Below are 12459 nucleotides of genomic sequence, written 5' to 3' on the forward strand. Positions count from 1 at the left end.
GGGGGGTGCAATTGCCCCCCCTTGCCCCCCTGTAGCGACGCCTATGCTTAACAACATATTATAATTTAGAATTTAACACTTGAAAAGCCATGATATATCAATACAAAAAAAAATTAAATTCAAATGGCCCTTAAAAGAAAGAATACTCACTTTTAAGTACAGTAACCCACAGTAACCAATTTTACATACTAACGGCATAGCCTCAGACTAGTCATCTCACACATATTTTTTGCTTTCCATATCAATTGCATGTTAACTGTATTACAATGAACTGTTCAAGCGGAAACAGCTAGATTCCTATTTTATGTGTCTTATTCTCAGTTTGTGATCCCTAGTAAGTAACCATGTCAGTCCCATGAGTGAAAATTACACTTTTCACACTAAGCTAGTTTTATTAATAATATTTTCTGATGCATGTGAAACCATCAGGCAGGAAATCTCAAATTGCTAAACAAATATACCTTAGCATTCTAGTGATGAGTTTTAGTGTTAAGAGTAATTAAACAATATGCAAATGGCCCATAAATAACTTGGAAAATAATAAGCTGGGAACATCAGGAAAGTAATCATTCATAAATAAATATTCACTCTGCATATTTATTCCATTAAAAAACAACATTCAAATGACAGTATAAAGTGTTTAACTGAAAAATTGTTATTGTGTTTTCCATATGATTTTACAGTGTAGGCACAGTTAAGCTCTAAAATGTTACTGTAGGGTTACATCGAGGATGAAACTGGACAGGTCCTCAATCATATTGAAGAAACAAATGCTTACAATGGGAATCTATTTGCATTCAGTGCAGAATACTAATGATTCTCTGTGTTGTCGCGACATACAGTCGTCGATGCAAACATTCCAACCTTCCAATTCTTTTTTCAAATCTGTCTCTTAACACCATTAACAGGCCACATTAGCTCCCATTTCCACATTACATATATGTTGTTTAGTTACATTTTAGGACACACAGCAGTTATTTGGCTCTGTTGAGGGAGCTAGAACATAAAAACTGTTTCAGGCTTGTTCACACTAGAGCTTAAAGTAACACTAAACTCAGGAGTTAAGCCTTATAAATGCATTTAAGTACCTTAGTACCTTCTTTCCGTGCTCTGTTCACCAACATGATTCACAAATTAATGAGGAACATCTTTTAAAAAAACATCACAATCATACTTATGCCATCAGACATCATTGTTTTTCTCTGGTTAATCTAAGCATACTTTTTTAATTTCTCCATGTATGCACAATAGTTTCAATTACTTTGATCTCTCATTTGGTCTATCATATTGTATATTAATGCAACTGTTTGATGTCACCAAACACCACCAAGACCATTAAACTGTATACAGATTGTCTTTTAGTGTATAATGCCTAGAAACATTAGAAGAAAGCTGAGGTCAGTGACAACAAGTAGCTAAGCATTTATCAACAGAGATTACCTTAAATTGCTAAAACTATGTTTAAAATGCAATTAAACCCTAACAATAAACTTCCTTAGTTTTCTACCTTTTGGTCTGTCAAATATACCACTGAAGCTATGTTTTGTAATATCTGTTTAAGAAGTGTAAAAAATACCTGTGGATCATGTCAGAAATTCAGAGTTGTTGTGTGCTCTGTGCTATCTCAAGGAGATTAAATAGCCCTCTCAGTTTTTTATTTTGGAACAACAGATTCATTTCCTTTATATTGCAGAGATGGGCCAGTGGGTCGGTCTGAGTATCTTAGCAAATGAAAACTGGGCAGGGCTGACAACACTCATGTGCATGTTCTTTTTTTTATATATATTCTTTCTTTATTGCAATTAGGAAAATTATGGGACATACACTAGGAGCATGATAACAAACATGTAGCCCTGTGGACATAGTACCACTCCATGCAACCTAGTGTATTAGTTAATTTGGAAACTAAACACATGGGAATTAGTAAGGGTGTAGTGTGTGAGTTTGTAATCAGGCAAGTAATAAGGGGGAAAGGAAAAAAACAAGAGAAAAAAAAGGGGAAGGGGAGGGGCAGGGTAAAAGTGGACCTGTCCTCCATCCAGAGTTCCCCCTTCACCAGCCAAGATTATATCTATTACAGACCAATAAAATGGTCACGAGAGGTATTGGTGTAAGAGAGCTTTATACTCAGAGGTGAAGGAGAACTTAATCCAGTAGAACTGAGTTCGCCAGAATTTGTCATGTATACGCTTGCCCCGGATTGCACAACATCTTCCATTTCAATGACCTTATTAATTTGATAATGTGATGGAAGCAGTATTTAAGTGCAGAGTCTGAGTTACCAAAGTCATATAAAGTTTTGAAAATCAGGATATTAAAATTACGATAATTAGATATGTACATCTTGAGTAAAAGTATTAATGTGTTGTTAGCACTATAAATAATTATAAATTGGAGGGTAGTTTTTCATTTAATTTATGCCTATTACACATTCATGCAATGCCATCTGTTTGATATTAAGCATTTAGTTATTTCAGTGGATTGCCCACCAGCAAAATGTCACTGGCAATGACTTACACTTATGAGCACTGTGCTCCAAATCTGATTAATCTATGATATTCATTGGTATGTGCTAGCCAAATCATTAGCATTATTGACTGTATTTTACTAGTTTTAAATAGGTTTCCTTAGCTTTAATTGTTCAGAAACACTTTTGTGTTCCATTAAAGATTGGAAGTAACTCTGCTTCATTTTGGGCAAACCTCTAAAAGCTTTATATATTAGTGGAGTATCAGCATTTTACCTATAAGAAAACAATGATGAATAACTCAGACATCTTGGTAAGCAATACAGTTTACCTGACATTAACATGTATTATTCTTTAATTCAGACAAAATCACTGCTTCTAACTACACCATTATTATGAATTTAAATGACTTCATTATTTGGGGAAATACACCTACAACTATGCTACAAAAATAGAAATTGTTTTACAATTTGTTTTCTTCTCTCTCCCTTACTGCTCCCTACTGCAGGTAATAAAAAATTCTGTCTGTTGCAAAAAAGACACATGGAGGAAAAAATTAGGTTAGTGCAAAACTCTGGGCTGCAGTTAAAGTGAAGTTACAACTGAAGTGGAACATTTGCCCTCACTTCTATTACGCCTGTGAGTGAGGCCTCGCTCACAGGGGCGGCAAGGGGGCAGTTAAACGAGGCAGTTGATCTTAATTTTTAGCACCAATCATAACTCCCCTTCCCCCGTGCCTGCAGCAATGTTAGCACTATGCTGTATACATTTCTATGGCCACATTGATTTGCCACGTTGTGTGGCAAAACATAAACAGCATGCTGTGTTTGGCAGGTGGTGCCACTTCTCAAAAGTGCGCCAATGCAATGAATGGTTCCGTGCTCCAACCACATGGGTACACAGTTGCGGCACAGTATTGCAGTAGAAAAACAGTATGCATGTGGCATCAGTATTGTCTCCTGAACGCCAAGCAGCCATTGCTGATGTACCACCCCCTGAAAAGCAATCCACCACAGATCGCATTTGGAGGCTGCCACTCCTGCAAACTAGAACTTGCAACTGTCAATGGGATTTGCTCTCACTTTTTGTCTCAGTAACAACTGGCAATGGGATTTCTCCTCAATTTCTGTCCCAGTGACAACTGACCTCAGGAAACAGTGAGATGGGAGGGGGCTGGTCTTTCTCAGCTCCACACTGCCTGTGGCTTGGACAGTGAACAGAGAAGCAGCATACTGATGAGATCATCTCTCTATCACACTGCTTTTTTTTTTCCTATCGGCCCTTTGCACTGCAGCACTCCTGATTGTCCTGTACATTTGACTTCAAGAGACTAATATGAAGTAAAATTTACATACTTACACTGCTTGCATTTAAAAAGCTGCATTAATTAGTGCCTTTTATAATCTGCTTAAAGTTCAGCTTTAAAGTCTGTGTTATTGACTTTGGTCCAGGAAAAATGTAATGGACTCTTCCTTGTAAAACTTGCACCTATGCCAAAAAGCATTGCTGAATACATTGTCCAATATCAAGGAAATGTTGTGCACTGTCTTTATGGTCTTACAGTTTTTAGATGATACTTAATGTACTTCTAGGATTATTGTTCACAGAACAGGACAGCTGAAGCTTATGCCACCATGGTGAGAGTTCAGTGGATGGCAACTAAAGCTTTATTGTATTCTTGCTTCTACAGAATACCTATAGAAATCCTCCTTTTTATCAGCAGAAGTGGCCCAGTCCATTTATTCAGAGGCAATCTACATAAACGACATTGCACACATCTACCCATAACACAAACATATTTGCCCATACTCTGTGGTACAGCTTTTACATTAACTAATCCATTCTGCTGACACTTACAGGCTAGGACCCATTAATATAAAAAAAAAAAATCAGTTTTATACACCACTTGGAACAAACTTTTTTGCTATCCCCATAACACACTTTGAAAATCTCCTTGTTTTTGCATTAATACCACAGTAATGTGCACAAACCAACTCTAAATTCCAATCATTTTTTGCCAAAAGCAAAAAGTCATATGTAAATAGTATATTACCTGTAAGAAAAACTATAATCATGGTCATGTTTTATCGCAATTCATATCCCTTTGTAATTACCGACAGACACAGAACTTAGGGTTTGAGATCACATGGCCACAATTAAAGCACTAAGGCTAGGATCACACCTTTGCCTCTGTATGTTCCTTAACATTTTAGCCACATTTGTCTTTATGAATTCTGCTTTTTTGTGTTTAGCCAAATAAAGTAGAGTTTTCTAGGAAGGCTTCTTACAATGTGCTTAAATGCATAACAATGCATGTTACTTGTGCCATTGGTGTCTATTGGGCCAAAAATGAACGTTGCCACACCAAAAATGCTAAATTTCAAAGGAGAAAATGGGGCCTAAAATTAAGGTATTTACAAGTAATGTGTAAACAATCTCTTAAAGAAAGTGACAAATCAGTTATTCTATCCCATTCACATGTCATTCACATGTCAGACCCTATCATTATTTGCTTAGAACAATACAGCAAAGTGAACAGTGAGCACACTTTCAAGGGAAGGCAAGGGCATCTGCCCTTAGGACTGTTACCTGAAAGAGTCTAGAAGGCAGACTAAAAAGCTTCTTCAAAAACAAAGAAAATCCTGTACTGTGTTATTCTGATAATCACTGACCCTGAACTTTAATCTCAATTCAGATTTTTTTCTGACCACTTTTTTTCTGCTCCTATTGAAAGAGCATATATTCCAAGGAAGAGATACAAGCAAGTTAAACCTCCTGTCAGAAATTTTGTGTTACAGTATAATACGTATAATAGACCATTGGTCACAAATTAACCCTTTGCTGTCCGCCCGCTATACAACTACAGGTGAACGGCGGATGCTTCCCGGCGGATGCACGTACATGTACGTGATTCACTTCCTGGTTGTTGAATATGATGGAAAAGGCTTGTTGCACTCCTTACCGGAAAGTCCTGTAATCAGGGAAGGGTGCCTGGAATGACTGCGGATGGCGCCGCCAATTGCACACAATATGAGAAATGTCACCAGCACAACGAGTTCCTTCAAGGATAATCAGTCGTGGGTTTATTGAAAACTCATGTCAAAAACACAAGCGCTTTCGGGGCCGCACAGGGTCCCTTCATCAGGCATAGCTTCCTGGTTGTGCGCAAACAGGACCCCGCAAGGAATCTAAACAGCCGTTGCCGGCTGTTATATACAAGTGATTGCTTGTATTGCCATGAACCCCCCCCCCCCCCCGTGGTGCCACGCTCTCCCGCCCTTATTGCTGCCGGTTATCCCGGGCTCCGCTGTCACTCCTGCGAGCCGAGTACCATCATAGTGACTGCCCATAGTGAAAAGGAGAGATCAGCATTTCCCCCACCGCTGATCTCTCCTCCTTCTCTCTCTAAAAAGTCGGAAGCAATGTATATTACATCACTACCGCCTTTAGCTGTCATTTCTCTGACTGAGAGCCAGAGAAGCTGATGAAGCAGATCTCTGCTTCATCAGCTTCTTTGGTGGTCCCTGGGTGACATTAGGGGTCTTAGAAACTCCTGATGTCTCCATAAAGAGGACCTCTCATTGGTTTTGGCTATCACATTGGGGGCTTTTTAGCCCCCTAATTGATAGCAATCAAGTTAAGTGTAAAAAAAAAAAAAAAAGTTGAAAAAAAATTAAAGCCCCACATAAAAAAAATAAAAAACACCAAAAAAGTTTTATGTTCCCTGCGTGCACACGCTTATGAACGTAAATACGAGTCGGATGCGCCTACGTATAAAAAAACCACACGTTACATATCGCTGCGAACGTTGGAGTGCGAGCAATTATTGTAGGGCCATCAGTCACAGATAACACTAGATTGATGAGTGGTAAAATCTGTGAAAGCATTGCCTATGGACAATTTTACACATAGTCTTTAGCGATTTCGCGGGCGCACGCAATTTTAAAGCATGGCATGTTTGGTGTCTATTTACAAGGCCATTGGTCATCATTAAAATGGGGATATAATTTTATGCATGCCAAACAGGTCAATTGTCATCAATAAAAGTTACTCTTATGTGTGTAAATAGGTTTGATCACCAAGAACAAGTTTAAAAATGCCATAAAGACGTTGGATTTAGGAAAGGTATCAGAAAACATAAAGTACCCTATGATAAGGAGATGCTTTATGATATTGCATACACAAGTGACTTTGATAATTTTATACATAAGATATGCTGCTCCATGTACCTAATTTTAGGTCCTGTTCCCTAAAAAAACTGAAATTCAAGACATTTGTCACCTACCTGTTTTCTGAAATGGGATATTTCCTCTGGCAGTCAATGATAACAGGAGACAATCGCCCAGGAAAATCCATGTTTTCTTTAACATCCCATAAATGTGAACTAGTCCTTATACCAAATGTACTGACACCTTCTGTAAGCTTAGCCCTGTAAAAGAAACCAGTCATATATTTAATGTGCAGTAAGATACAGTGATTCCTAAGTAGTAATAAGTAAAGAAACAGTAGAAATGGCTAGGTAGAAGAGAGATGAATCACAAAGAAAATAAGATATAAAGCAAATGAGGAAATTGAAGTCAAAGAGACATCCTGACAATAACTTAAATAGGACTACTGGGGACCAGCAGAGAATGGACTATGTATTTTCTATCATAGTGTTAGCATCTTTTTAAATCCCCTTGTCTGTCAGGTCTAAAGAGTTATCCATGTACTCGCAGATAAGCTGAGGTGTACATCGGCTTACTGTAGAAACCTGTACCTCATCCACATTCTCCAACCACAGATCTGCTGCCAGACTATCCTAGATTCCTGTTTACATTTCAATTGATAAAAACCTATCAATGCTCAGGTCTGCAAACTGACTTCTTAAACACAGAGCAGTATATTGTGGGGAAGCTAAGTGTCACATACTTTGAGGCACCAGTTATTCCTCAGGCACACTAGTGGCAAATCAGAGCGGCAGGAGAACACAGGGAATAAGAACAGTAGCTTCTCATACTGATGTATGTAAAGTAAACCTTTTGCTTAGTATGGAAAATACAGGTTCACTTTTAACTTACTATAAAGTTGGAAATCTACAAATCAACAGTGAAATTTAATTTATTCACAAAAGAAAGCCCCCATAGCCCATAGTGACAAAATATAGAGTGCATATAAGCATTACCCAAATTTGTTTGCACTAATTTGGGCATCAGAAAACCGTTGCACAGTTTTCACAAATTTGGCACAGGATTTTCTGTAGCCATAACACCAGAAAAGTGTTGCAAATGCTTTATTTAGTCATCCCCAGTGTATCTGTGACTCAGTGAAAATATAATCAGTTTCAGCAATCATTGTGTGTGTGTGTGTGTGTGTATGTGTAAAAATAGATTAAGAACAGACTTTTTTCAGCAATCAGCACCAGCATTGGCACCTAACTGTCCTTGCAGTCTGTGATCTGCCCCTAACTACTCCATGTCTCTTCCAAACCCATACTGAACAAAGGCTGCTAGGAGCCCTAACTTTTATAGGGAGGGGCTGTCACAAAAGAAAAACCCAATTATTGGCTCCTCTAAGCCACCTGACCAGGAAGTGCATGATTGGTAATTGTTCGCTATACTGGTGAGTCATTGCAATGTCCATAAGCTAAGGATGAGTGGGCAAATTCTGCCTCAGGTTACCTTACAGAGAATGATGGGTGGCCTGGAGGAGACGTCGAGCGATTCCCAACCAACCCTGGACATATGGCTTAACACTAGTATTGGAAGGAACAGCTGGATACCATGCAGAGGCTGCAGGGGCAACTGGAGAATAATTGTTAGCAAAGCAGCACAGAGCTTAACAGTTCAGTTTTTTGTTTCCTTTGCTTTCCTTACTCAGAAAATATGTATTTGTTTAGATTTGAAATCATCATAAAAGGCCCTTTTTTTTTTTTTTTTTATAAAGATGCATTATGTGTGCAAGAGATTTTAATTAACCTTCAGTGCACTGATAACCTTTATTGATGTATTTTTAGAGTGACCCTTCATTCTCGGTAAGCCAAGCCATAAGCTAGCCATCATATTGTGTTATGAGCAGTAAATATCCCTTAGCCTTCTTGCTTGAAAATTTGTGTGTAGCATGGCATTTAAATCTGTTTGGCAGGCTTTTAGGACATAAGAAAAAAGTGTCACTTGCAATTCCCATGTGTAGATGTTCCCAGGCTTGTGTGGATATAATGGTTCTCAGGGGGCTATAATCTTGTAAAATATAGTTTATTTCACAAAAAATGGTTAATTATTATCAAGAGATGGAAATTGTTTATGTAAAGGACTCATATATTCAATATTGTTTTCATCAGTGACCGAGATCTTGCATAGTGACAGCACTGGAACTAGTGGGGGGCAGGGGAGCATATTCCCCGGGTGCCGCATCAGGAGGGGCAACGCTGGCAGGGCTAATGGCGGATCCAGTGGGGGGAAACTATTAATATTGTTACCAGGCAGGCAGCACCAATCCCTTTCTCTGCCGCTGCTCAGCAGGCACTGCCAGGGCCAGCACTGCACCTGTGGGTGCCAGGAAGAGGGGTTAGGAGCGGGGCCTAGGAGCAGTGTCAGGCAGGGAGCAGCCGGAGAGTGAGAAGACCTGGACACGAGGCAGGGGAGAGACCGCACACAGCCCTAGTGAGAACGCACAACCCTGGTGAGAGCTTGTACATCCTCCTGAGACCTCACACAGGCTTGGGGAAACCACACACAGGCTTGGGGAGACCACATGCAGCCCTGGTGAGACTGCACATAGCCCTGGCGAGACCGCACACAGCCTCCTGAGACCCCACACAGCCCTGGTGAGACTGCACACAGCCCTGGTAAGAACTTCCACATCCTCCTGAGACCCCATACAGCCCTGGTGAGGCTGCACGCAGCCCTGGTGAGAATGCATGCAGCCCTGGTTAGAACCTGCACATCCTCCTGAGATCCCGTACAGCCATGGTTAGACCCCACGCAGCCCTGGTGAGACCATACACACCCCTAGTAAGACCCCACACATGCTCATGAGACCTTGAATATCCCGCCTGAGACCCCGCACAGCCCACCTGAGATGCTGCACAGCCCTCTTGAGACCCTGGAGATATCAGGCCACCGCTCGGAGCATTGCTGTATAATGTATTGCTGGGATTTGTAGTCCGCTATAGCTGGTGGTATTTTGCATTACTGTATAATGGATTGCTGGGATTTGTAGTCCGCTATAGCTGGTGGTATTTTGCATTACTGTATAATGGATTGCTGGGATTTGTAGTCCGCTATAGCTGGTGGTATTTTGCATTACTGTATAATGGATTGCTGGGATTTGTAGTCCGCTATAGCTGGTGGTATTTTGCATTGCTGTATAATGCATTGCTGCGTGGCGGGTCTTCATGGTGAATCAGTGTCTTTAGACCCACTTCTGTGCTCTCTTGCGCCCCTCCTGATCCATCACGGAGGTTTGAAATCTGGGAAAATAGAAGCAAGCCCAGAAGTGGCTCCAATTAACAAAGCAGCACTGGAGAATAAGGCAATTTGAAGCCTCACCTTTACGTTGGATCAGGAAGGGCGTTGCCACGAGAAAAGAGTGCCCAGAAGTTTGGGGTGGCGGCAGAATGGTTTGGATGGACAATTTCTCCCGGGTGGGTGGGGAGCAACTCCGAGTCTTTGCCCCTGCTGACAGAATATCTAGCTTCACCACTGCAATAGTGATATGTTTCCTCATGGCTGGTACTTGTCCCATGACTGAAATGTCGCAGGCATAGGCTGCAAATCATAACTGTGCTGTTGGCAGCAGAGGACCAGACTGCAGAGCTCTTTCAATTTTCTGCCTATTCAAGTGCTCAGGTACTGTGCAGATGCTAGCCAATTTCTACCCTTTTGTGAATAACCCTGTTAAATATTTTGGGAATAATTGTGGAGACGGGAGGAAGGGGGTTCGGGGAATGAGGGGGGTAGTGGTTTTAAAATGTTTTGGTGCACTCTGTTTTGACATTGGCACTGGCCAGTTTATACAAAGTTAAAGGCGTAAGCTTCATTTTTTCTAGAGTACAATTCCCTATAACTTTTAGATCTGTTCTGGCTGCCATTCCTACCGGTCAATTAATGCCTGTTACCACTGGTTAACAATATCAAGTGATGCATTCAAAACTTTTTCCTAAAAAAAATCAGATGGGGTAATGCTGCTGCTATATCAAAGAATGAATATACAGGTAAAAGAATGCATTACACATGCACATTGAGTGATCCCAGCTTGCAATGTCCCCGACATTGTCCATAAGGATCATAGGTGGTTAATCGCTAAAGAACCAAAAGATTTAGCCGAACATTCAGCTAATCCTTCGTCTCTCTTCAACTGCAGAAACCCTATTCACAATTATCTTTGTAGCAGCCGAAGTAAACAGCCGAGCCGAACGCACATGCTTCAGCTTGGCACAGCAGAACAAACAGCCATAGCGGGAAGAACGGTCCGGCGAAGCTGACCAAATTCCTGATTTTGTTAAAGAATACAATAACCCCCCCCCCCCACACACACACACAAATACACACAAAAACAGCATGGGGTTTTCATTAGGTGTGGTAGGAATTTTAAAGTGTACACCAATGCCCCAAAAAAGGAAAAACTAAAATGTGGTGTATCCCTAAATTCTGATACCAGACCCTTAATTTGAGCAGTGGAAATGGGGGGTAGGTGAGAGTGCCTGCCCCCTCACCATACCAGGCCACATGCCCTTGACATTGGGAGGGTGCTTTTCCAGGGGGGACCCCTGGAAAGGCACCGTGTCCCCATGTCGATGAAGACAACCTTGGCCTGGTGGTTGTGGGGGTCTGCTGGCCGGGGGTTTATCTGCACCTGGGTGCCCCGTAATAGCCATTCTCATTTTGGGCCCAGTCACACCATAAAGAGTGCTTTCCAGTGCGTTCGGCCTCTGGAATGCACTGAAAACTGAAACGCAACCAGGCTGGCTCACTTTGTTTTGGGGCGGGAGGAGGCGTGGCGGTGCATTGAAGTCAATGGCACTGCAGCCACGACCCCATCCACAGTGCGATAGCCGGCACCTGAACGCGTGTCACATTAGTGCCTGCGTTCCGTTCCAGTGCGATCTGCAAAAAATGCTGCATGCACTGCTTTGCAGATCGCACTGGCGATCGCACTGCGTGCAGGGGGCGTGGCTGCTGTGCCATTGACTTCAATGCACTGTCACGCCCCCTCCCACCCCAAAACAAAGTGAGCTGGCCAGGTTGTGTTCCATTGCGTTCCAGAGGCCGAACATCTGGGTCATGGTCCTGCAGCCTACAGTCATCTGGTCCACATACCCGACCTCTGGACCTCTGCACAGATGCTGTTCAGGCTACACCAGCCCTCATGCCACACTGTGTCCCCACACTACCTGTCATCATTTGCAGGGGTGCTGGACAGGAGATGCAAGAGATGCCTCCTCATCAGCTCAATCTCAACCAAGGTGCATGACAATTACCAATAAACACCATGAATCCCTGACTCTGCAGACTGAATCAGCGACTTGAATTTCCCTAGTTTGCCACAGAGGTTCTCTTTCACTCTCTTTACAGTCTTTGGCAGTATTCAAAAAACTTTATTTAGATGAATTGCTAATTTATGGAGCCTGTATTTACCCACAAAGCTAGTTTTCAATCTGCTCAGAGGGGAGTTCATTTTGATTGGCTCCATCATTTCTTGACATAGAGTGTCTTTTTTAAATGCACTATCTGCATTAAATTGAATTAAGTAACCTTTTCTGTGGGAAAGATGTAATTTGTTAACACACATTTAACATTTTAAACATTTCCTGTACCTGTTTATTATGCAGCCCAATCACCTATGCTGTCAGGAAAGATTATTTCTAAGACAATTAATTAAACATTTTTACGAACAGTGAAATAAAGCAGAATCCATTTCCCCACAATTAACTTTTATTCCTAATAAGAATTAAAATAATTAAATTAGGTGTTTGCGCAGCATGCTTACTTCCCAAACCTTGAAATATTCAA

At 41.3% G+C, this 12459-nt stretch overlaps 1 protein-coding gene across 1 annotated transcript in view; it reads right to left on the reverse strand.

Annotated features, from left to right (window-relative positions):
• TMEM132D (transmembrane protein 132D) overlaps positions 1 to 12459 on the reverse strand; it is a 525431-nt gene that overhangs the window by 302094 nt on the left and 210878 nt on the right. The window contains exon 3 of the mRNA XM_018576480.1: positions 6753 to 6896. Within this exon, the coding sequence (XP_018431982.1) occupies positions 6753 to 6896 (144 nt within the window). The remainder of the gene's footprint in view (positions 1 to 6752; positions 6897 to 12459) is intronic.

Source organism: Nanorana parkeri, unplaced genomic scaffold (assembly GCF_000935625.1).
Source record: "Nanorana parkeri isolate BGI_ZX_2015 unplaced genomic scaffold, ASM93562v1 scaffold68, whole genome shotgun sequence".
Classification (NCBI taxonomy): domain Eukaryota; kingdom Metazoa; phylum Chordata; class Amphibia; order Anura; family Dicroglossidae; genus Nanorana; species Nanorana parkeri.